Source organism: Solea senegalensis, linkage group LG10 (genome assembly GCF_019176455.1).
Source record: "Solea senegalensis isolate Sse05_10M linkage group LG10, IFAPA_SoseM_1, whole genome shotgun sequence".
Lineage (NCBI taxonomy): Eukaryota > Metazoa > Chordata > Actinopteri > Pleuronectiformes > Soleidae > Solea > Solea senegalensis.
This window is the reverse complement of record NC_058030.1, coordinates 4,846,120-4,873,302: the sequence shown is the minus strand read 5'-3', so window position 1 is coordinate 4,873,302 and position 27,183 is coordinate 4,846,120. Positions and strand designations below refer to the sequence as shown.

General features: G+C 42.8%; 1 protein-coding gene across 4 annotated transcripts in view; it reads left to right on the top strand.

Moving 5' to 3' along the window:
- Positions 1–18,629: 18,629 nt before the first annotated feature.
- The window catches only part of cdh13 (cadherin 13, H-cadherin (heart)), a 326,188-nt gene continuing 317,634 nt past the window's right edge, over positions 18,630–27,183 (top strand). For all 4 annotated transcript variants that reach the window (XR_006361196.1, XR_006361194.1, XR_006361195.1 and 1 more), the window contains exon 1: positions 18,630–18,916. Coding sequence is in view for 1 of the 4 variants with exons in the window: in XM_044036748.1 (XP_043892683.1) it covers positions 18,872–18,916 (45 nt within the window). In the remaining 3 variants the exon portion in view is untranslated. The remainder of the gene's footprint in view (positions 18,917–27,183) is intronic.

Sequence of the window (27,183 nt, the reverse complement as noted above, 5' to 3'; positions counted from 1 at the left end):
CCTGTCCTCCTCGCTCTGAGAGGCTATTTGACATGTTCTTGTTTTCCTATGTATCCAAATGGATGATTTTGCAGTTTTGCAAACTTTTTAAAACTGATTTCCGGCGTGAACTGGAAAATCAGTTCACACCTGACCTGCATCGGCATATTTTTACACCACTAACTGAATGCATGTGTACAGATGGGAGCTCATTCATTCATCTTCTACCACTTGATCCTGCGCATGAGAGTTGCATGGGGCGCTGGTACCAACCCCAACTGACAAAGGCCAAAAGACGGGGTACACCCTGGACCGGTCGCCAGTCCATCACAGCGCCACATAGAGACAAACAGGGGAATTTCCTTCTCAGTGACATCTGTTTATGTAGATATCATATTAGCGCTGTAATCTTGTGTCATTATACCAGTGTGCATGATGATGATGATGATGATGATGATGATGATGATTCAACCTCCACGGTGCAAATGAGCTGACAAATTCCTCCTTTTATCAGCAAACGGTAATAAAACAACATTGTTTTATTAATTTTGTCAATAGTCATTAGACGTTAATGGAAGGCGATGCCATTTCAGAGACTAATGAATTGACTTTGAGACAGGGCCTCACAGCGAAAACTGCCACTAATCTGAATGCAAAGGGGAGACTTAATGGGCCATTATGTTACACTGTGAAATGGGGTGGGGGGGGGGGTTTATTTGCCACTTTTTTTTTTTTTCACAATGAGAAAAGAGCATATGAGAGAGCCTCACACCCTCTGCAGGGTTCATTCCCGGGGAAGGAGATGATGGGAGGTGGAAGCAAAACACACATATGAAATGCTTGGAAAGTACATTTCCACTGTGGCTTCTGGTTCTTAATAATCGACTTTATTATTTGAATTGTTTGTTTTTTTTCATGTTCTCACAATCATGTATGTGTTGTGCCAAACTTGCTGCCATCTGCTGAATTTTCAAATATTTATACCCTCTTGAAGCCGCCACCAATCCATGCCCAAGTGAGCGAGAGAGAGAGAGAGAGGGAGAGATAGTCTCCTTGGCCTCTTAGACCCTGATGAAGACTTGAGGCCAAAATACGTCGGTAGATATGTGTTTGAGTGGCTGAGGTGAAGATAACCATGCAACATCATTAAAACATTTGAATAGTTTCAAAGAAAGTGGACGTCTGTGGTCTTCCTTGCCTTGGATTGTTGGTGTTTCCCACTCAAAGAGTATCTCTAACTCTAACATAATGAGTTTTCATTGAAGACGTGTTTGTTCTTGGAGGGTTAGTGTGAAACTGGCAAAAATAGACAGAGTCTATGATACTTCAAATAAGTTGATGTCCTTCCCCTTTTTATCTTTATAGTTCTCCATGTTCACTCTTTCTGAACTTTTTCAAACATCCTCTGGTGTGTGTGTTCTTTAGCTTGAAAGAGGAGAGGAGGAAGAAAGCGCAAAAATTCTAGAGAAAAAACATAGTAGGTTGAAGGACGTGGTGACAGTACGGGGATGAAGTAAAAAAAAAAATCTGCTTTTTTTGGATCAGCCGGCCTTGTCACAGTGGTTGAAGCAGATTGGCAGTTGGGTGAAGTAGTTCTCCACCTGGGCTCTCCTTGTCTGTTTTTATGTGTATTCACAAGGTTGTTCTGATGTAGCGTGATCAGAAATGTCAAAACAATACACTGTACTGACAACTAGGCCTATTTACACGGATGATGCAGACTAACGGACAGAGTTTAACGGTTTAAATCGATCAGACTGCAGCCACCTTTGGGGAAACACACGACATTTACAGCACGTCATGTAGAACCACTTGTTTACATTGCGATGATAGATGAATGCCATTTAAGTGCGTGTTAATATGATGTTTGTTTTTGTCAGTTGTTGTTTTTGATGACGGTCGTTAAAACATCTACTGAAATGAGGAGAGCTGAGAACCATCACAGCACGTCACCCCCACAGTACGTATTAGTTTCTTTTCTATTGCGATTTAATGAAAAACAGTACAGCAGCTGTTTTTATAACTAAGCCGAGGGAATAATGTACTTTCAGATAAGAGTGGAGCTCGTCCATTAAGTGTGTTGTTTCCTCTGGCCTTTTTCTCCAGCTAAGGTGATAAATGTCCTGACTATTGGAGACACATTTTTCTCTCTCCTCATTGGGGACAGTTGTGCATTTATTGCGGCAATGAAGGAGGAGCCTGTGAACTGTGGCATCCAGATACTGTATGAAGATCATCTTCTCGAGCATTTATTGCCCTTTATAAAGACTTTGTCGTGTTGTTTTTGAATAATGAGTGCACAGTTCAGTGTGTACAGTCAGTGACGTCTAAAAGGTGAGACGGCGATACAAGCAGGCGTCACCTGTTACGGTCTGGTGTGTGCTTTAATTATGCTTGGTGTACTTGTCTTCTCTTTTTTACCTGCAGTGTTGGAGGGTGGTGGAGGAGGAGGAGCCAACCACTTCTCACAAGGGCAGCGAGGCACACCTGGTATCAATCCTCACCTGATTCCCCTCCCCATAAAACCAGCTCTGACTTCACTCCTGTGCCAGATAATTCCGTCGAATCGGTAGAGCAAGTGAAATTCTCCTGTGGAACTACTCGTGTGAATTTTTTCGTGATCAAGTTGAGCATTAACCCTAACCTCACCTTTTTCTATGTTTGTACTCCAGCTCTGCACCTCGCTCCCCTTTCGTGTTTTGTTTTTCCTGTGGACCTGCCTCCTGCCACCAGCCGCCTGCAGCAGCGGACACCTTTTTGTTAAATTTTGTACTGGACGAACTTATTGTTAAATAAACTGTCGACCATCTACAGCCTCTTGCATTTGGGTCCTCCTCTGTTCTCCAGGCCCCAACAGTCACCCGTCCATTTCTCGAGTTTGTTTTGGGAACGACGGTGGCCTGCACAGTCAGTTTCTCCTTCTTCTTTACTGGTTTATACTGTGCTCTCACTCAACTCTGCTGCTTTGTCTTCCTAAGTCAACTCAAGGCCCCGTGAGAATTCCAAGCAAGAGCAGAGTAACGCCGGTGTCATACTCTTACAGTAACAACTTGAGTCATTTATTGACAAAAGCAAGCCTTTTTATTGGACATGAATGTTGCAGTCGCCACATTGTCACCGCTCCCTGCTGCACCGCACACCACTAAAAATCTGTGTCCCGAGTGATCACTTACACGTCCACATTAATAAACATAGGGCCCAGATTGAGAACTACTGCAATTCCCCTTCAACAAAGGCCATTTTCATGTCCCAATTTGAGCTCGCGGGGAAGTGAAAGGGATATGTCTTGAAATAGAATGAGAAAAACATAAATGCTAAGGTCATATTTTACTCCCGAGCACAAATGTAAACTTCATCTTGAGCTGTGATGCTACGGCGTGTAAATTCAAAACAAAGCTACGTGGCTGCGTACCCACTGCCGAATGGTGCCCAACTGATTTGAATGTTTATTATGTAAAACATGCAACTATTCAAATGTTGCAGGAAACTTCACTTTTACATATAAATTTGTCTGCGTGCCTTGAAAATCTGACACAGCGAGTGACCTTATCACTATCCAATGAAGCAGATGGCGACAGAAGTAGCAAACAAGTCATGTCCATGTTGGTAGAATAAATCGTGTCAGGAAGAGAATATGAATGAGGTAATCTGCTTGAGAGAGTCACAAGTTTTGGGAGTTTGCAATAAAGCGCCCAACAGACAACTTACAGCTATCAGAGAGTCAGAAAGTTTTCCATTGCATATGAATAATCACAATAAAGTCCTCTGGTCATGTCATTCAAATGTGGGTCTGTATCATGTATCCGGGACTGAAGTCACACAAGCAAAGCATCATGCTTTCTCATTTATGTTCTGACAGTTCTCACAATTGATGCTTTGTCTATAACCTGCACACATACACTCGCACATTTTAAATCAAATCAAATTCTATTTGTATAGCAACCGAACAGGCTGAAATATTGCTGAATATTTGTCCGACTCCAGTTAATAAGTCGTTTCACAATAATCCAACCTGGAGGACTCTTTTTGAATTTCATCATCAGGTCCAAACAGCAGATAAGTCTTGCATGTGGTGACGTGATTTCAGGGGCTTGTTGTGATTTCATTTATTATTTAAATGATATTCTTGTCCTTGTGGGCCTAAATGAGTAGTGAGTTGTGTGTTATTGACAGCAGACTTTGAAAAGTCCAACATAGAAATAATTGAACAAAAATCATTGACAATAAACTTGATATTTATCCCCGTCAATACGCTTTAGAGATTTTAGCCGGCTCAGTCTATCTGTTGCCAGGCTTCATGCTACACTAATAGGCATGCAGGCATACAATTGGTATTGATCTCCCATATTTAACTCTTTCAAGACTTGGTCGACCTGAAGAATTAGTCCTTTTGTGTGTCGTTTTGTGAATGTTCCTCGCTTCTGTTTTCATCCCACAAGTCTCTGCTAAAATGTGTGAGAATCTGAAGATTTCTGACACGTCAGAAATTCATGATGAACATGACGCGTTAAACCTGATTCGGACTCTAACATAAGTCCAGTGTCTCAGAAATCAGTTCGTGAAACTGAGCAGGAAAGACTGCCGGTGCTTGCCGGTAAAAAAAAAAAGGACTTTGTCATTTGCTGGACCTGGTGATCAAACAGGTACAAGACCAAAGATGAGATTTGAGACCCAGAGAGAATAAGTGAAAAGTTACTAAAGAGCTAAAAGCCTTGAGACATGCAGCTGAGACTGGAGCTGAGAGCCCGGTATTTAGAGTCGAGCCTTGATGACAAGATTAGCTGCAGGTGAGAGGTGTAGGAGGGGATTTTAAATCTAGGTCAGCCACACCCACTGAACAGACACACTAACGTGAACAGAAAAGTGAGAAGGAAAGGAATAACCTGCTTTTGCTTCAGACTTACAGACCTTACCTTTAAGCTATTTCTAGTGACATAAATCACTATAGCATAGAGTTACAGACGTCACGTGACCCACGCTGCCATGTTGGCAGGGAAAGCTCCTGAAAAGTGTTCAAGCTGTAGTAGTTCACAGAGCGGTCAAGTTTCTCATGAACGTCCCCTTATTCTTCTCGGAGAAACCTTACAGTGCAGTAAAAGCATGTAAAAAAAACAAGATATTTACGTTGCTGAAGATGCATCCAGATTCACAACTTTGTCAGATAAAATAAAGGTTTTATTAATCTAGCAAGGGCGTGTCTGTGTGCAGCAATTTGGACAAGGACTGGGGCTCTTGTTTCAGGATTTGTAAATTTGTTTTGAGTTGTGTAATACTGGTTTACACTTCCAGGCCACCGTCGGTGGTGCCCCTGCGCCCTCTATGGACGGGCCACCACTGGCACACACTTTAACATCAGTAAGAAGTGTAAAAATCATGTTGTTAGTCACTTTTTTCCTCAACTTTCCCCTCGACTGCTGAATGGGAAGCTGCAAACTCCAGCGTCGTGATTCATGACAGTAGACTGATATGAAGTGATCTGTTGCCTGTGGGTCCCCATCACTCTGCTGTCTTCGGTATCTTTGGTGATGTGGGAAAATGCTCCCCCAACTGTTGGTGCATCCTGGTGCATGAAACAGCGGGTGAAAAGACGAGTTGACTGACTGACATGTTTCTAAACAGCGCCGTTTCCTGCCAAAATGACTTGAGCCGTGACATCAGGCACTGGTACTCCATGGTGGGACGATTGGATTATGCTGAATTATCCAGCTGTTGTTGCATGTCGGAACAAACCACACCACGTTATGTCTGTGTACAAATATGTGAATGGCTTAAACATTCCAGACAACCTTCTCAACATCTCACACCATCTGGCCATGATCTGCAAACTGTTCTCAAAGCACAGACAAGGCCTCAGTTATGTTGTGCAGAGCTGGAGCATAATGCAGCATCCACAAGGGTAAAAAGCCTTGTGTTCCCCCCGACTCTGACCACCTTTAAAATGAAACACGTTTATGTTTTTCATTGCTTTCAACAGGATCCTTAGCAACCAGACCATCATGCAGCCTGCAAAGAATGTTTCTTTACTAAATCTTTTATATTTCTCTTAAGATGACGACTATACAATCGAGCTGCATGTCTTTGTTGTTGCTTCAGGGAGTTAATTGGAGGCGACTTTTGAAATGAGTGAAAGAGGTTGTCATCAGGTCAGGTTTGTTGTATCACCAATCTCTCCCATCCGCTCCCTTTGTTACTTACAGTGTCTGATTAAAACAAAGCAGTATTAAAATCAACAACAGCACTTCCTCACAAAACATGTTGGGGAAACAAGCTGATTAAGTGTGTGAAGCCAATTAAATGTTCTTTTTTCTCCCTAGGCTGATTTGTGTCAGTGACAGGACTTAAAAAAAAAAAAAAAAAACATTATTATTTTAAACAAATACATCCTTAAACTGAAGTAGAATATGGAAACTCAATAATTAAAAAAAATACATTATTTATTATACACAGTAGTATTCTGTGTTCTCTGTTAAATCTGTACTTTCCTAGTGACACATCCTGTCAAATGCCAGACTCATTAAACTACAGACAAAATATGAACTAATTAGAACTTTTTTTTTTTTTTATCTATGGCTCATTTTGTCTTTCTTTATATTTATGCATGTTGTTTTTTCTTTATACTTTTTAACCATTCATTTATTTATTATGAAATTTGTTTGGATGGAAGAAGCAATGTGAATGAGTCATTTTAGACTTTAAATACACTGCATTTATGCATGGATGTTACATCCCAGCCTATAGGGGAAAACCTGATCTCAACATGAATAATTTTCCCAACTCCCAAAAAAACCCCACCAGCAACAAACTAAAACAAACCATTTTAAAGGTGTATTTAAAAACAGTCCACTGCAGCTGGGACGAGCAGGTCCTCTTGTACTGGTACCTGTACCTGTGCAGCTCCCAGGATCCACCTACACTCTCACACACATGTCATTCACTCAATGCATGCAGACACATGCACACAAGGATAAAAAAAGCAGTCACGACCCCGAAGAGTGGGCTATTAGGAGCAGGGTTAATGTAAAACTTTTGTCCCCTCCATCAGAAACAGACCCTGAGCTATCATTAGACATTTCTGATTATGTTATAACAGCCATGTATCAGTATTGGATGAGTGACAGTGGCTTCAGTCATCATTATTCATATTTTCAGAAGCAAATGTGTCATTTTGTCTTGGGTAAACATCAAATTATGACTTGGGGAAGAGGGAAATCATCTCTTTAAACAGATCACTGCTGTGTAACGGTAAACTATACTACGTTCGTCTTCACACATACAACATGTTTCTGGACAAATTTGTTGCTGGACAAAACCAAAAAGTAATTCAGGCTCATGAAGTAGCAGAGAAAAGTTGAGAAAACAAAACAAGCTTCTGTTGAGATTGAAATGTTTTTTTTTGACACGTGATGTCTGTGCTTGCTTCTCTTTTACATCAAAACATTTAGAGCTCCCACCTTTGGTGAGAGGGGACATGGCCAGAGGACGGAGATTCCCCTCGAGGAAGACGAGCGAGTCTCTGAATCAGTAGAGACCCAAAGGACAGACAGCATCATGCATCTGACCTGCTGTAAACTGGCCGAGTGTCTTCGAGGGAACGTCCACAGCAGGGGACGAACATGTGGGAGTACAGATTGTGGAGGAAAAAACAAAAAAAGGCCTTACTTTTAAAGAAAAAAATGAATTACTTCGTTCTAGGGATTAGTCAGTGAATCTAAAGAGTGGGTTTACAAACGAACACACTGAGAGCAACTGCTGGTTGAATTAGTAATGACGAGTTGGTCGCTTGGTCCCTTTTCCACCCGGTGTGCTGCACAGTGTGTGCCTATATGGATGCTTGACAATGAATGAAAGAATCACTTGATTGGAGTGTTGCGATTGTTCCGTTTGTGACCTTGGGCTGTGAAACACGAGCGTACGCAGCACATGCAAAGCTGCACAAGACCGAGGCATTATAAGTAGACGGCTATTCTTCCCAGGACGCCTTGATTTATCTCGCACGTTCAAGAATGCTTTATTGTTAAGCCTTATTTATTCTGCACTATAACAATAGTTTATCACAATGAGACCGTGCTTAATCACTCAGTTAGTTACCATCTGCCCCAGCTCCCCAGGCTGCCTCTGGATCGATGGTTGTAAATATCTTCAGTGGAACAATGCAGGTTTGTTTTATTTTGAGATGAGATGTGAGAAATGATTAGGATAGAGTTACCCGAGTGTGCACTTTGGTCTCAGCAATTAACAGGAGCGTGGTATTTTAGCATTAAAAACAATGTACAATAGTGCAGAAATTGTCTGTGGTCCGACTGAGCGAAAAATAACCTTTATCCCACTGTGAAAATGTTCCTTTTTTTTTCTTTGAAGCAACAACACACCCTGAGTGCTTTGACATTTAGGTATTTCTCCCCCAAATGGCATAGAAAATATCCCAGTTATGGCCATACCCGACACTGAGATCATCGAGGTCAGGATCTCAGGTAGAAGTCCTGGTCCTGGTCCAGATTTCACAGGATTGACGGAAAAAAAAATGACTGAAGATGTGATAAATTTATAATGAAAGTCAAACTGCTCTCTTTTCAAATTTGGTTTGTGTGAGAGGTACATTTTTTTATTTTCATTGCAAGATTATTCTAGCAGAAGTTGGACATTTGCATACAAATATGGACTGACCCTGTGTTGGCGCAGACAAAAATGGAAAGACGACACGAGGCTCAGCGATAGGAGACAAAACAAAGCGATGGAGAGGAGAAGGAAATGTGGCAACAATTGCATATTAGATTGTTGGTATAGTCTATAAGTTGCTCCTAATGATCCGCGTCAGATACAAAGTCTCCATACATCACTCCGACACTCGTCATTGTTTAGCGTGCCAGCCTTTTGCAGAGTTCCACATCAGACTTGAGCAGCTATCATGCTGCCATTGTCTCTCCCTGAAGGATCATATTTCCGGTGTCTACAACATCAACTGGAAAAAAGAAAGCAAGAAAGAAAAAAATCAACTGCTCTTGTTTTTTTTTGTTTTTTTTTTAATAAACATGGTCCAATAGTCTTTTCTGCGCAATCAATAGACCTGATGCCATTCAACCAATGAAGCCGAACTACCACAGAAAAGGTTATTCTCTGGAAACCAAACTCGACTCTCGTTTCATTTTACTGCTAACTGACGTGTTTTTTCAGCCTGAAAATGAAAATGAAACGAAACATTGTCTCGTGTTTTTTTTTCCTCCCACAGCCAGTGGATGTGTTCCAGTAAAAGGGAGCATTCGCGGCAATAACAACTGCACCAGCTGGCTGACAAGCTCGGGAGCTGCTCGCATCCTGACAGCAGGAAGGAGCTTCCCTGTGTGCTTCCTGTCTGCTGTAACTAAAGTCTCTGCCTCAGAGGTAAGACGGCGAATTGCGTTCCAGCCATTCGCCGGTGTTGCTGTTTCTTGGATCATGTGATTTTTTTTACACCTCTGGTGGACGAGAGGTCTTAAAAAAAGTGTCACAAGTGGACAGTGTCAGCGTCCTTAAACGCAGCTGTCAGTGCAAGAATGTTAAGATGAAGGAATGATTCAAATATAGCATGTGTCATAAGTAACTGTCAGATTTTGACTGATTTCACACACGCTCATTAATCATTAGATAGCACTTTGGGAAATTCATTTGGAATAAGACATTTGACAGGTAATGAGATAATGATAGAGGACGTGTATGTGTACTTTTTTTATACGCTGAATATGTGTTATAGGCTGTGCAGTTGGGGAAAAGTTTCATTTTCAGTGTGAATGCACTAATTTTCTCTCTCTCTCTCTCTCTCTGACACCGCCACGGATCAATGGCTGGCTCAGAAGAGTATTATTATGGCGCCATGTTAATAAATGTGAGGGGCAAGGTCTCTCTTTCATCACCGCCAAACAACAACAAAGTTGAGGAGCCAGTAATTAAATGTATTTTTTGGACCACACGCACCCACACCATGTTGCGGACAACAGAAGAAGAAGTAGTCACCTGGGATAATCATCCGAGCCTCGACCTGGCGACCCTCGAACCGACATCCAGACTTGTACCCCACGCAGTGGTGGAGTCAGATACTGCAGGACCCTGACGCGTGGGTATACCAGGGTCCGCGTGATATGCCAGGTAGTATACCAGGGCCTTGATTGGTCACTCTAAATTGACCGTAGGTGTTAGTGGTATAATATGTATAATGTGTTGCTGCTGTTGGGATCTGGCAGTAGCTGCTGCTGCTGCTGCCGCCACCACTGCCACCCGGCAACAGTAGCTGATCTGCCCGCTCAAACTTAATAGAGTGTATCTCTGCAATTACAAGCTCTATGTGAATTATCTTGGTATCAAAATAAAGATAACACTTGTGAGATTCCACCAGAAGTCTAAGTTTCACTGTAGATACCACTGTGCCAGAGTAAATGCAGATGGGACCCACAATACAATAAGATTTTTTCCCTCGCCCAAAGAAATATTGCATTTTAAAATAAATATCACCTTTAAAAATGTGCATTAGGAGCTTAAAAGTCATGGAAGTCATGTAACAGCATGTGGACATTAGCTGTGATGATGCTGAAGTGAGTAAAATTACACTATCTATGCCATTTAAGATTAATATAAATTATTAAACTCATTTAATTTTACTTACAAACACTTGTTTTGAATGAAAAAAAAAAACAATTAAAAAATCAATATATTATATATACATTTTTCTCTGGGGTGTCAGAGACAACACGGAGCCTCCGCCTGTTCAGGGCCATAGCTCCGGCTGTGATTGGCCAATCTGGGTGATTGACAGCCCGTTTTAATCCTCTAAACCAATAGAATCAGGCTGCGTATGATGTAGTTTGACGGACATTCGCCCTTCTCCAATCAAAACAAGCTAATGGCCGCCTGGAATGACTAATCAGACCAGGAAGAGGCCACAAAGCATGCTGGGGAGTCTAGTTCTCAGTTGAAGCAGTTTTGTTGCGACGAAAACATCTTGTTTTGCTCAACAACAAAGGTAAGACAACATTTCTGGTTGTATTTCTGGAAAGCGAGTTGTTGTTTTGCTCTTATTTTGCGGCTGGATTCCTGAGTTTTGGTCGTAGAGTGATAGAAATGGTACCGTTGGAATCAGACATGTGTTGTTTTTTTTTTCAACATGACAACTCTGATTCTCCGGTGCCGCTTTTAAATGTTTACGCTGTTATGGTGTTTTCGGCTCGTGGTGGTTAGATTACTCGGCGTTTAGTCTGTGTTTGGTGAACATAGGAATGGTTATTTATGAGCTTTTAGCCGAGTTTCTGAGTATGCAGCGTGTCAATATTGATGAAAGGAAAACATGCCTTTGATACATGCCTGTGGCTGCCCCCGGTACCGGGGCCACAGAGGAGGTTAAATAATCCTGCTGTTAATATCTTCCCTGTTCTGTTCTGGTGATGTCATTTATCTGTGTGTGCTAAAAACATTGTATGAAGCCAGATGCTGTCAGCTGTAGGTGAGAGGCTGTGCGGGTCCAGCTACATCTCTGGTTCTGGCCAATCGGAGCAAAAATACAAACTACCCAGAGGATGAAAACAGAGCAGTTTTAATCAAGTAAAGCATTTTGAAATCATTTGAACATTTTCAAGTAGTGACCCTTGATATAAACCTTGATATGTGCAAAATATGTCCCCTTTAAAACAAAGTTGAATTTTAACACCCATGTCCGTCAGTTACATTGACTTTCTCCTGAACACAGGGTTTTAAAAATGGGAGATATACCAAAGACAGATAGCCTGTTTTATGTATTTGGTGTCGGGGTGTAATGGTTTACACAAGTTATGGTTCTGCACATACCTCAGTTTGAGTCACGGTTATTGGTCTTCTATCTCCCGCGTGTCATTTTTACCCGTCATGTTAGCGCTTGTGTTGTGTGGACTTTTCCTTCGGCATCACTGGGCCCTGGATTAAAGTTTGGATACTGCGATGAGTGACTGTCTTCTTTTATACACTCAGAGAGATGTCTATGGCAGTGGTTCTCTATTACTTTCTATCATGCCCCCACAGGACAGAAATGTTTTCACACGGCCCCTGAATTGAAATACTATTGACAACCTGATCATTTTTATTTATTTATCTGTATAAACCACTGTATGAGTTGTCCTGGTACTGGTGTATGGGAACAGTACCACCGTCTTTATCACTTTATCACATACTGTACATAAAAACCCAAATACTCAGCATGTACCTTAACCTGTAGCTTTGTCTCTGGAGAGACCCTCAGACAACATTACTGTATCCTGTGAAAAACAAAGTGATGACAGCTCGAGTGACCCAGATCTCTGTCTCTTAGGAAAAAACGGCGAGTCCAACCTTTGTTGGTCACAGCTGTGGTGAAGAGGGAGATAAATAGAAATCACTTATGTGGGGAGTTACACAAGAACCCGTCCCATATCTGCAGTTTGATCCACAGGGATCACTGGGAACCCGGTGCAGGCATCCAGAGACAAAGATGAGTGTAAGTCCAGGGTGCTTTACTGTGACTTCCACAATAGAAAGAAAAGCTTTTCCCTTCTTACACTGGTTACGCTTAGTAAAGCAGGAGTTTTTAACCGTTTGGCACATGTACATGAAATATTAAGGTGGGAACCTGAATAGGTTTGTTGAGATAGAGTGTTAGTTTCTCTGGTGTGGTCACTTCTACACCATCTAGTGGCAATGTTTCTGACTGAGGTAAAAACACAACAACCCACAGTATATTGTATGACAGGCAAATTACGCTGCTCCACAAATGACAAATCTGGTCCTAATTCAGATGCTGGACTAGACGTAGAGAGGGAGAGAGAGAGAAGGAGAGAGCAGGTTTTGAGGCTTAAATCTGATAAATGGAGCTAATTGCTTCCACATGGTCCCTGTGTGTTCATGTTGTTGTTACGGATGATTAGACTAATGGATCGGAATAATTGGAAACATGTATACATGGCGAGGTTCAAGGTTCAGCATCATCGAGGGTTCGTACTGTGTTGTGTTTGGAGAGGAAAAGGGACGTTTACTTACAATTTTGTGGACGCTTGAGCGGCAATTTTAACAATATTATCAGTGCTTTGCTGCACTGCACCTGCAGTGACTGATTACTAATTGTCAATGACCGCTGGTCGTATACAGCATTTTTATAATTTTTCTACGTATTGGAATGTACATTTCTAAGAGTAAAAAAAAAAAAGTGACACAACTACTAATTATATTTTAAGGAAGAGTGTGCTGATTTTACACGTTAAAGTTAATATACATTCATAATGTCCTGTTGCTCCAAGGTAGTCGTTGGTATTATTATTTTTAAGAAGGCGAAGAACCCTCATGTTTGCGAGGCTTTGAAAACTGCAGAGTGACATCATACGTTCAATGATTTGCATTTGTTTCACTATCGAAAAAATAACTAAATATCTGTCAATTCATTTAGTAAAAGCGCTTTGGAGTCCAAGGCGACGTGTTCCGCGGCACGAAAATGGGAAATGAAAACTCAGACTGATAAGAAGCAGTGTTGTTCAGAAATCTATATAACATCTTGTTTCATTTCCTACACACATCATTGCAATTGTAAACCAACATTGTCTGTCAACATGCTTCACTGTTGCTTTACTGCTGAGATTTGGACGCCGTTTTCTCTCCACTGTGAGATAAATAAAGTTATTTCATCTTATCTTATCTTATCTTATATAAGAGGCAAATTCCGAAGCAGTATATAACGTCAAAAGATCGTGTTTTTTTTGGTTTTGACTTGTCATTGTGACGTTAAAACAGTACAATCGCAGTGGAACAACAGCACCATGCAGCTTATACTGATCCCTAAAGTGTACGTCTTGCTTTTACTATGCTATTTTCTTGGTGATACAGTTTTCACAGAGAAATTCTGACTCAGTTTTTACTGTTCATTTTCTCACTCTAAAATGATGCATGAGTGTTCTGGAACTATAGGACGTTGTTTCTATAAAAGGGAAACAGATTGAATTGGCTCTTGTCTCTCTGTCCTGCCAATCAGTGTGTTTGTTACTCTCATGCATTATTTCTCCCGTATTTTTAGGGATATGTGGCATAATTTGTCATTTCGCCACCGTTTCTGATTCATCATCATTATCGCTGATGTTTTCCGCTCGGCTACCTCTCCAGACAGCGAGAGTCACTGGTTCCTGTGCTCTGATCCAGCCTTCTGCTGATGACGTCTGCCCAGTGCCTTTACTTTTCTGATAAATGAATATGGCAGAAAAATTGTCCGGGAAAAGCAATTCCTCAAGCGTCACAACAATTCCTTCTCCCATTTTTCACATCTATTGAGAAAGAGACGGGTGAACCTGACTGCTTTGCCCGTGTTTAGAGATATGCAGCGACCACCCCAAACCCCCTCCACCTGATTTTGTATGAGGCTTAACCTTTTTCCTTTCACCGAGTTAGGATGGATATATGAGGGAAATCTCTCGGTGCCCTCTATAGATGTGTTTATGGCTTATGTGTGAGAAAAGGAATCGGGACGGAGAAAGGTGTGAAGGAGCTCTTGAATTTAGCCTTTTCCCTTTTCCAAATCTTCACATACATGCCCATTTTACGTGTTTATTTACTTTATTGCAGCCTCATCCATCTGGATCACTCTCTGGTGCTTTGTGTGTGTGTGTGTGTTGGAGTTTAAGGCCTCGTCGCAGGGTGATTATAATGTGCTCATTGACATCTTTGCCTCCTAAGAAAGACTGATGTGCTACTTTTATAGACACCTGACCTTTGGGCTCAGAATGAGAGAATGTTTGGTGCTCAGGCAGTGAGGAGTACAGGGTAATGACTGTGACTGATGTCAAAAGCTTTTCACGACACATGTCTTGTCTTCACCGTAATTGGAAGTCTGCCAGAAATAACGACAATCATTCTGTAAAAATTCAGAAATTGTATCCCACAAAAGTCTTTTATTAACTTTTATTTTTTTAAAGCAAATGTGTTTTACTTGCATGTGTCATTACACAAGATCCTCGTAAAGTACTAAAAGTCCAAATATAGTGATGGTAGGCCTTGTATAATTTAATTAACCTATTAAATGACTAAACGCAATCCAAACACTGATACATTGCTATCAGGCCTTTAATCAGCCACGGGGTAGAATTCAAATGAGCCGTTTTAATAATTATGTGGTCGTCAATTGATTATTTCCAACCCGGAAACTCAGAGGTCAACAGCATTACTGTTGATATTGAAGGTTCTGCTGAAGGACACTTAGCTCACTATGGTCATCTTCTACCTTGAAGAAAAGAATGGTGATAGTTTAGTTTAGTTCTTTTTAAGCCATGTGAAGACCAGGACCAACCAAACCTTTTGTTCCCAATTAAATTGGTATCTTTGCAACATTAACATCATTGTACTATATTTAAAGGGCTATGCTACATATTTCCAAATAGTAACCAGAATGCAATTGTGTCTACAAAACAAATACAGTACAAGAACGTCCATCGTGCCAATCTCAGCTGATATAGGGCAAGTGTCCAATTGACCTAATCCCCCATATTGCATGTTTTTGGACCGAGAAATATATAAAATATCAAATATAACTAATCCCTGACTCTTGTTTAAACTGTAAGCACATTGCAGTAGTGTACACTCATAACCAGAGTCTACGCATCATGATTATCCTTTGTCCATCTTTGATACGTTACGACATCATCATTGGGGTCATCTCACGTTTCTTTAGTTTGCTGCCTTATGAGAATCATAGGATTTTGTGTTTTGAATTGAATTGACTTTATTCCTCCCCCAGGGGGGAAACACACATTCACCACAGCTCAGTTGTGAAAAAAGAGAATAGAATAAAAAATAAGAATAAGAATTAAAAAAAAAATATATATAATAAAATAAGATTTGGAGTACGATCAATAAAAGGAGTAAACGTTTCAATGCATATTTCTTTTCAAATCAGTAGGTAGGCTTCCATCAGCTTGGTTTAAATGCACATTTTCCATTTGAGCATTTAAAAAAAAAAAACCTGAATGAAGACATAAACAATTGAAATGAATATTCAAAAATTTAAGGAGTAAATATTGGTAAAACAAAGTCCTCTTATCTCTCCTCTGTGGTGACCCACATGGCAGCACAGCAATAAATTGCACGGCTGTCCCTTTAAGAGTAACTGCTGATTTTCATGCGGCGATAGCGATGTCAGTCAATAAGTTGGCGATGACGCCGCATGACAAACAGTCTCTGATGATCCTGCGCAGAGGTGTGCACGCTGCCGCTGAAGACACAATGAACAAATCTGTATTTAGGAGCAATTAAAATAAACAAAAACTTCACTCAGATGCTTTTCATAATAGATACAATGGGCGTCTTTTGAAGTGTGGGTGTATTGTGAGGTATTGACACAAAATCAACGCTGATTTTACACGTACCGCCGCTTCCATCGACCTTACTGGTGTCTGAACCATCGCTGTCATTGTTAACTTGGCTGCTGACAGTAGGAGATGGAAAAACAGAGTTTAGCCACTTAAAGGCGACATCGAATGCTTGTATCGCACATTTATGTTAGTTATGGAGGTCTACTTACATATATTAACTTGTTTTCATGGTTAAAAACCTCCTAATCGCTGCAAACGAGCCGATCAAAATATCTCCTCACTGACGCTCTCGTCAGCCGCGCTGTTTCAGACCAAAACCACACCCCCAGAACGTGGACTGTGTTATGATTGGCCAGCCAACGAGAGCTTTCCTACTGTCCTGTGATTGGCCAGGTACCTGGAAGTGACGTAATAGATAGGCCAGCTCTCAGATACACAGCTCCCCCGTCTGGCACGGTGGATGCTCTGCATGTCAGCAGCTACAACGAGAGTAGTTCTTCTTCTTCTGCAGTTGAATGTACGCAACCGGATGTGCCCGGACTAGTGCCCGCACCAGGAGGCGCTACGGTGGTGAGAGGAGTGGTGAGGATTCAAATCAAATTAAGGAAGTGCCGATCCGCTTCGCAGAGCCCAGGAAAACAATACGACCCTATTTTCTCAACAGTGGCTGAACTGTTTGTTCTGAAACTTTAGGGTTTCATAAACGAGGTAATGACGCAGATACACACACACAAACGCAGCGTTAATTGGAGCTTCCGGTCTATGTGGGCTTTAACAAAAGGACATATACATGTTTTAGCCTGCGATATGTTTGATGCTATAATACAGTATATGATCTGTAATTTCTCTCACTGTTAGTTCAGCCTTTTTCGGCTGTAAATCGCTTATTCTCAAAGTCCACAGAGCCTTTTTTTTTACCTTGTGAGGACACAGGGGCTGCTGGTGCACTGCCGCCTGGTTTGGGAGGTAAATTCAGGCAAAGGATTTTCGAACATCAAACTCACAAGATAATATTTTTTTAAGCTTGCTGGTGGAGGCAGCCATCGATCAACAACAACAACTCCTGTGTTGTGATGTAAAATCTTTGATTTTCTCTCAGTACTTTGGAGTGAGCAGTTTACTTCTACTACTTCAGTTTTCAGCTGAAAAATCGTGGTCTAAATGTGAGAGAATATGTGTGACATGTTTGTAAGTTATCAGATATAAGCAGACAGAGATTTTATGAGGTATGTCTTTCACTGACAAGCTACAATCTAATTTCTAAACAGTTCACAAGAGCGATCTCTTTAAAGTGGAACAAGTAAAGTCGAGTTTTCTTCACTGAGCTCCCCCTAAAGTACATGTATTCACGGCACCACCGTAAACATCCATCCATCCATTGTCCACGCTTTATCCTCACTGTCCTTTCTCTTGGCCATGTGACTTTGCCGTGGAGCTTCCATGCCAGTCGACACGGTCAGACAGTCTCTTTATTTTTGCTAACAGACAGTAGGGGCAGTGGAGACATCCCACAATCTCCCCACAACAAGCCATTCAACCATCACAGTGACTCAAAAAAAAAAAAATGGGGTAAAAAGTCCTGCATAGTTGTGCTTTAAAGCCAGAATTCAAAATGATTTATTTGAACAAATCCCAACCAACTGTAGGACACTGAAGAAAGGAAGCCTGAGAAAGAGAAACCCAACAGTTCACAAAAGGAGCAAGTACTCATGCAGGGTGGGAGACACGTAGAACATAAACAGATTTATATTATGAATATTGTGGCTCCACCGCTGATTTATCATCTTCACTTAATCCATAATGACATCTCATGATCATTTTATCACTTAATATATTCCATTTAGTACATATAGCCCTTTTAAATACTGTTAGCCAATGTTATGAAGACAGCAGTGATATTATTTAATGAGTAATTCACACGAGCAGCAGCGCTAATAACAATTATTCTGATATCAGTTTTAAATTGAATAATAATAATAATAATAATAATAATAATAATAATAATGATGTTTTTTGTTCCCTTCTTCTCGGCTAATGGAGTGAGTCATAGGAGAGCATGAGAGGACGAGGACGAGTTCATAAGAGGACTAAAGACAGTATAAGGGCTATGAAGCTGTCACATACAACTCTGACAACTGAGTCTGCTGAATGCATTTGACAAAATCAAGTGTATTTACCCTCCACTCGGACGCAACCCCTCCTCATCCCACCATCCCTCTCTTCCTCTCTCTCTCTCTGTCTCTCTCTCACCCACCTCCCTCCTCCGTCCTCCTCATAAATCTATTGGTCGTGGTCTCCGTTCTCACTATCCACTGCTCTGCTGATCATCACACTGCAGTTGTATTTGGTGGAAGTTGGAAGCTCGAGCGGCTCACGGCGAAAAGGAAAGGCGTTCCTCCCTCTCTCTCCCTCTCTCCCACTCTCTCTCTCTCCCTCACACACACTCCCTCTCTCTCTCACTCTCACTCCGGCGCTTGGACAGTGGAATTATGAGCAGAGCTGACCCAGCCTGAGCCTCTACCACCCTGTCTTCGATCCTTTACCGCTTTCACTCTGAGAGAAATTAAAAGCCGACCATGGAGATCGGAGTCCGCATCCTCTTGGCTTTCCTCGTGCACCAGGTAAGACCTGAGAGGAGTGTGTGTGTGTGTGTGTGTGTGTGCGTGCGTGCGCGCACGGAAGAGAACTGCACTCTCTTTTCGCACTTGTCTTTCAGGGTTGCCAAGTTTTCTTCTCTCTCCTCCTCACCGCGTCTGCGTCTTTTCAGCACTTCGCGCAGCCAGAGCACAAGTTCTATCCCCGGTTTCGTATCGTCCCCCCTGTGTGCGCGCACTGGCCGTGTGTCGTGCATGGCACCGAGGGTTTTTTTTTTTTGGTGCCCCAGAGTCTGCAGTGGTCTGTCACTTTAGGGAATGCCTTTCACAGTTTTTATTATTTGTTTATTTTTTATTTTTTTGCCGAGACTGTAGAGAGTGACAGAGGGTGAGGAAGAGGAGGGAGTGATACATATGATGGATCAGAGAGAGAGGGAGAGAGAGAGAGAGAGTGGGAGCGCAGGGTGGATGTTAGACATGTGCAAATCTCTGCTGTGGCTCTTGTCTCCAGTCGCATCTATATTCCGCTCAGCCACCAACTTGAGCGTTTCTTTTGGCTTGTGTGCGTGCAGGCGTGCGTGCGTGCGTGCGCGCGCGTGAAGCACACAGGCGGTTGGAGGAGGAAAGAGAGAAAGGTGGCGGTGGTGTTGGTGGAGAGAGAGAAAGAAAGACTAAGTTGGCCGCCGTCGTTATTTGTGTCGTCTCTCAGGATATTTCACTCTCCCGGGATATTTAATAAAGCCTTAATTCCCACTGTGACAGAGCCACTCGCCTGCTTGATTTAACTTTAATCTGTGGAGAGGAACAGAGGAAACTTGGAGGAGCTGTTTATAAATGATCATTTAAATGGAGAGGGATGATCACTTTGAGTCTCCAGGCTCCACTTAGTATGGCTGTATCAATCCAGTGACCGTTCCCCTGCCGATGTGCCCTTGTGCAAGGGGCGAATCCAGCTGTGAGGGTGCTCTACTTCCAGCTGCCTTAACCTGGGACCTATTCTGGCAGAGTAAAAACAAAAGTCTGGTTTCTGGTGGAACACTGTATAGATTTAAGCGGCAGCTAATTTTAATATACCCACGTTGAGGTTATTTCTAAACACAGCAACAATGGGAGAGCCCCGGAGCATGGCAGGCAAACAACTCATTTGGGAAACTGTGCTGCTTCACTCTCTTCTCTCATCCTCTCTCCCCTCTGGCAGCAGACATCACAGCTCATTTGGTATTTCTTGTATGACCCATGTAGGCTTATAGGGCACATTTTCTGCTATTATATTATTCAGCTTTTAATTGGATAAGCCATTGGTTCATTTCCACATCGTAGTTCAATTTTCTGATCTGGAACAATGGACGCTAATCGTGCCTGCAAAGAAATTACTTAACTCCCCCTTTTTCATTGATTGAAACCTGCCTTCTGCACACCGTGGATGCCTTGCACACACATATTTGTGTATTAGCTCATTTGTGAGGAACCGTTCTTCTCCAAAATGTTTATTTTTGAATCATCTCTGCACATGTGTTCCCTGAAAGATCACTGACCTCCTCTAGCGCAGAGCCAGTGTCCAGCAGGTCACCGGTCGTCCTTTGGCCTGTGCTTGTGTTTGGCTGATTTACTGGCTCACCCATCGGCTATTGGAGGGGAAGCTCCATCGTCTGGCTCTCCCACCAGAAGTGGGAGCTCTAAATCATTTGATGCTAATGAATCATGAAGGTGAATCACACACATAAAAAAAAGATTAATTCGTCAAAAAACGTTAGAATTCAGGAATCGGAGAAAAATCCAATCTCATTATATGACAGTGTAGAATGAGGGATGGAATGAGGTGCGTTAATTTATGGATATATAGACGTTGGGAGCCAGGTTTCTTTCAATGATAAGAGGGTGCGATGCACACCTATCTTCCTCCCAGCACCCACCACCTACGTATATCACCTGCTCACACATATTGGCATACACACCTGTAGCAGCCCCTTCCTTGTCGATAAATAGCTGTTTTTCAAATGCAATGCTGAGCAGTCTCTGCGGGTGGAGCAACTATTCAGAAAACAGAACAGCTGGGAGCTGCAGGTGCAAGGATTTTTTTCCCTCCCTTTCTCACTTCACTTCCTCCCATTTAGCCCCCCCCCTTTGTCTTTCTCGTATATTTGCTTTTTTTTCCCGCCCTCTTGCCTCCTCCGCTCTTGTTCTGTTTCACATCTCTCCCACTCTGCGAAACTCGTCTTTTACCTTAATTAAGGTGATTTACCCCCCATTTATTTCCCGAAAAACGCTCAGCACCACTTTCCCGCTTCCCACTCGCGCCGTCTTGCCAGCAGATGACGACGGTTACACTCACAGTTTACATTCCCGGGCTGGCACCCGGGTGTGTCCTGCTGTAGACCTGCTGTCACGGACGTTTACGGGTGCTGTGACCGGCCGACTGTTGAAGTTCCTGTTTAAGCCACTGCAGGCACAGAGAGAGACAGATAGAGCGAGGAGGGAGGGTCACGGTCAGCGGGGAAAAATGTTTTAAAGTGTGGCGCGCCGAAGACAGAGTTGCCATGGTGTCCGCTTACTCACACACAAGGCTGACCTTCGCTGTAACACTTAAACACACCCAGCGATGCCTGACACAGACAGCCACACTTTATCCTTTTATCCTTCACTCTGACTCCCTTCCCATGTCCATTGTGGCTCACACTTAGTCCGTCCAAAAGGCTGCTCATTGATTATCAAAAGAGAGAGGACACGGTCTTTCCATCGTGTGTCAGCGCCATATTTATTATGCAAGAGTGCAGCATATGAGATACACTCACTCATACAGTACTCAAGCAAGCACATAGACTGAACATAAATTATGGACTCTCCTGGTCTGGAGAGCAAAGCCTGGAACCTTTCTTCTCCTGAATGACCATCAGGGGGCAACACCGCTGGTTGCAAAAGTAAATGTTTGTGTGTAAGTGCATTCGAAAATGATCCTGCTACTCGCTGTTTGATAACGCCGGTAAACTTTTTGTTCTGGTCTCACTAGCTCGTTTCAGGCCTTCTTCATATTATGTTTCCCTTCAGAGTTAAATTTGACCATATGGCTGTGGTTTGATTGACAGGGGATGTCATGCACTCGCTGTTCCTCAGTAAAATTCACCCCTCACTTCTCCCCCAGCTCCCTCCCACCGTCTCATCCAAATATGGTCCCCTGTGCTTTCAGTAAATTCTTGTCTATCATGAGCCACATATGGACACATACAGGGATTATTACTCCATCCCCGTATATGCCATATACTCTTAAGCTACATAGAGTGGTAGGCTTCTTTGTAGAGGACAAAGAGGGATGCTCACTCCGTGTGGCCCCCTGTGTTTTCCTAATGTCTCCTTCTTTGAACAGTACAGATAGAGCCATGTCATGTTCGACACGAGTTACAATGAATCATCCTCTCAAAGCAGACCCTGGCTAACCCCTTGCTTCTCCTAAGAAGATTTCTATCTCTCAAGTGTTCTTTCAGACCTTCCATCCTTTCGCCACTGAGGGCTATTTCAGTTACTTTTTTTTGAAACGAACATTGTTGCAGCACTGTGTGACATGACGAACAGCAGGAGATCTCTTCCTTTCTTCTGGTTCTCCATCTTCTCTTCCTCGCTCTTCTCTGACCCTGTTCAGACCCGGTATCAACATCCGTCCTCGATGTGAATGTGATCACAATCAGATGGCGCTGTAAGCACGGGGTGCGAACGCTCTCAAATCGGCACATGTGACCACATTCGCGAGCTACATGAAAACAATCTGTCCTCATGATGGATGAGAGTCCATCTCCTCGTCATCGGATCTGTGGAAGTTTCAGGGGGTTCTTTTGTATGCCAATCAGGGCTCATGTGTTAATTCACTTCCAGCTACCGTCACAACATTAACACCGACCATGACATGACTCATCACTCATCACTGTCTCTATTTTTCTCACTCTGTCACTAACAAACACACACACACCTGCTGACAGCAGACACTGTACAGACAGACTCCTGAAATAACATCATTTTGTTCGTGCTATCATCCTCTATTTAAAGAAAAGGGCTGGGACACCAGATTTGGAGGCCATTTCAATGTCAGGTGTGAGCAGTCCCACTTAAAGCTCCTGTCTGTAACTTCTGTCGCCACAAACACTGCTGAATTGAAAGTTGCCAATACAATCTGAACTTGAAAACCTGGTGTTATTCTACTTCTAACTATTCTCTGGCAGAGAGGTTTCCAGTAGTGGGGCTTTGTGGTTCCACTCTGTCATTAATTTTTACTTATCTGTGTTATTAACCACAGTCTGTGGTGCAGGAGTGCACCTCTGAACCTCTTTTGTTTGGGTCAGCTATTACTGACAGATAATTCCTAACGCTAAAAGCTTCCTGTAAATGAAGCACGTATGTGCGTGCACTAGGGCATTAACAGAAAAGCTGCGTCGACGTCAGTGGCACGAGTTGACAAGTCGTGTCACATGTTTTTTCCCCCCTCCCTCAGTGTGTGTGTGTGTGTGTTACCACCCTGGTACATTAGGGAGGAGGAAGCAACATAAAAAAACCAGATGTAACAAGGTAGTTCAAAAAATAAATATTATTTTAATGAGGAGGTAAATCTGTATTTAACACGCCAGATAACAGGAGGAACTGAGGGAGCAGGATAAAAGGGTGCAGGAAACTAAAATACAAAACAGTAGCATCCCTAAGTCTGTCCTGGCTAGACAATGAATAACTAACTAAACAGATCACAGTCTTTGTCTGAATCTCAGTTTAAATACACACAGAATATACGGCGGCGCACAGCAACCACGGACAGCGTGACGTTCACATAAAATCACAGTGCCCACTGATTGAGTCTCAACTGCTGCTATATATACAGGTGTGGCTGATGAGGAGGTAAAGGAGGATTGGGCAGGTGAGCTGGAACTGGGGCAAACCAATCAGTGGTAGAAAGGGAGGTCGACCGAGGGATGCAGATGTTGGGAGGGAGGCAGGAAGAGTTGGGTACCTGGTTGGTGCACGGCGAGCGGCCGGGTCACCGTGCTGGGGTTAGATGTTCCAAGTGTGGCAGCGGGTGAGTCCAGTGAGAGTTTGTACCGGGGGGTGGAGGCGACACCGTCGCGTCCATCGGCCCTTGGAGCAGGAACTTTGGTGGGGGGTTTTGGACGAATGGATCTTGGGGGGGAAGCACACTTCTAAATGTCATTGAGAAACCTATGTTGTCTCGACCACATTAGGTAAAGTGCCTTGACATAATGTATGTTGGTCATGTGATGCTATGCATCCAAAATTGAATTATTGTCTGAAACACTGGGACCAGGGTTTTTTTTATTTTATTATTTATCCCTCTTGCGTTCTCTTGTGACTGTGGTTGAGTGGCGGAGTGCTGCGGCTGTGATGGACAATAAGGTCAAAAGCTACCTTAACTCCAATGTGGGAGGGTGTGACCTTTGAGGGAAAACACAGTCTTCTTCAATCTTCTCTCCCATGACGCTTCCACCGCCATTCTCCTCGGGGGAAGGGAGTGGATGAGAGGAGGATGAGGGATAGAGATAGTGAGACTAGTAATTAAAGTAAATATGTCCCCTTAGCGCTCCATTAGAATCTGCCCGCATTTGATATAAGTGGCCTAATTATGCAAAACGCCAATGGACACTGTGCGGCGTAATCGTGAAATGTGCCAAGTGCAAAAAAAAAAAAAAAAAAAGATAGCGAGAACCCTGCGTCCTAGGAGAGTGGATTAATGGCTTATTTGTGAGTAGTGATGAGTTTTAATGGGTTGAGAAAGCACAGACGACGACACACACACACACACACACACAAAGAAAAAGGCCTTAGTAGCCATGTGTGAAGGACACCGCAGTACAATGCGATGCTGTCTCTCCAGCTAAATGCACTGCATCTCCGTTTGTCCTCCGCTTGCTTGTGAATTTTTCGGTCAAACACGCACACGGTTAAAATGAGTGGCAGACGGACAAAGAGCCGTAGAGATACCCAGGTAGAGATAACGCCTGTATCCCTTTCTGATAACAATATTCAAAATCTCAAGTGTGTGTGTGTGTGTGACGGAGAGAGAGAGCGGAATGGTTCACACCCTCTTTGCTCTCTATCTCTCACTCTCTCCATCCCTCCGCCTCCTCCTCCCACACCACCAACAACAACCACTCCGACAAACACCCTCTGTAATGCATTACAGATATTCATGAGCTATTCGCCGACTCCGTCTGTCTCCTCCCCACGCTCGCAAACATCCAGAGATGTCCTCCCTTTCTCTCTCTTTTTTTTTCTCTCCCCTCCGCCTCTCACGCACAGTGGCGTGTGCTCACAAGCTCGAGTCTATGTTTGGCAGGAGTCGCGACTTTTTTTCCCTTCTCAGTGTGATTGTGTTAACTCCTCTCCGCTGCCACCGAAGTTCGTGAAGCCGCCAGCAGCACAGTGGGCGTATTGATGGTAAAAAAAAAAAAGGGGGGATGGTACTGCAGGATCCTTGCAGATCACAGTGGCAAGTGATTTTTAATAACGCATTAGTTATTCAATGAGCGGTGCCCCGTTGTTTATGGGATTCACTCCTATTCAGTTGAGGTAATAGATGGGGTGTGGGCCATTCTTGAATCGTGAAGCGCCACTTAGCAGAGGTCAGTGAACAAGCTACCGTTTCGTCACTGACTCCATTGTTAATTGATGCTGCAGGGTCAAAAGTGGGTGATAAAGATTTCTCCCAAATGAACTTGAACTATTTTGATGAATATATTGGTCGGTGAGTTGCTCCCGAGCGGTGCTCCTGCAGATAGATGGATCCTGTTCTAGCGATGCAGCCCTGGCCACTAAGTGGTGGCTAAATTGGTAGGTGAAAAGTTACACTGGACAGGCAACTGTATAAATCAGAGACACACCATCCGTGTGTTCTTGTCTGCATATTCAGCTTTTTCCCTGGCCTCATATTTACTCACCCTTATCAAACTAAATGGAGCACTGGGGATGAAAATTCAAAATGCTAACCGCTATCCACTGCGCTGTAATAAGTACCTCGGGGTGGGAACACACCACTCAGTTTCAGCCCAACCTAGCCCCAATTAGGTTACATACAAATTAAGATGAACATCTAAAAGTACACTTATGTGTGTTGCTCCTTTTGTCTGAGGTCCTGAGTAGATTCTTTTTTTTCTGGCGGCAACTTTAGCGTTTAATGAGGTCTATAAATCTCAAAGTGTGTATCTGAAGACTCAACTGAATAGGTGAAGCATGGCCTGCTGTGTGCTTACTGTGCACTATCCTCTATGGATTAGTCTACCCATACCCATGTGGAGGGGGTAGCTCAACTAGCTGAACCTCCAGGGGATATTATTTGAAAAATGCACAGCATCCGAGTTGGTAGCTACAGAATCAACATAGTGCCACATAGTTTAGTATCTCAAACACTGTGACGGTAGATGGTGCGGCAGGAAATGTAAAAAGAAAACCCAGAACAAAACACTTGTAATGTCAAATGCAGTTCAGCGTACAAACACTGAACCCTAACTTTTTGCATTTAGCGTACTTTGACACAAACACGCTTCGCTCTCTCTCGCACCGTCTGCGGAGAGAGCTCGTACTATCTTTTCCTTTGCTGTTTTAAAAAGTTTTCCTTTGGGGAAGGAGACGTTGAGCATGTGTATAATGTAAAGCATGCCTGCCTTCTCTTTTAAAATGAAGCCATATTTGAAATAGGTACACATTACAATTATACAATCACAGCAACGGATACACGAATGAACGTACGTACGAAACCCTGACTCATGTGAATCGTTTCACCTCTACTATGATGCTAATGAATTACAGGAAGAGTGTAATAGCCTGTACATGGTAAAAGTACATGGTTGTTCGTCAAAATGTGTCTTCACAAACATAAGGAGGACTCAAACACATACTGTATCGGTTTATTGAACTCTTCCTCAGAACAGTTCCTCCGTGTTTATGTTCATTTCAAACGTATCACTGTCACAGGGTCGGTGTTAAAACAACATTAAACAGGGCCACATAATAGCACAGACATTAGCACCTTGACTTTAACCGTGTTTCTAAAGCTCAGTGGAAACGGATTGTCTGATGTGCCACTTCCGTCTTCAAGCATGTGATGTGATTGTTTCGAGGCATCAGCCCTGCTTTTCTCTCTCTCTTTCCCTCTCTCTCAACATGACTCTGGGGTTTTTCACTTTACTCTGTGTTCAGCAAGTGTTTTTGAAGTAATCAAATCCCTCTCTGCTGTTAAACGGAACCGATAGCTGAGAAGGTCTTCTTGACTTTTACAAGAAATCACTCCAGCTTACTAACTTTAGCCT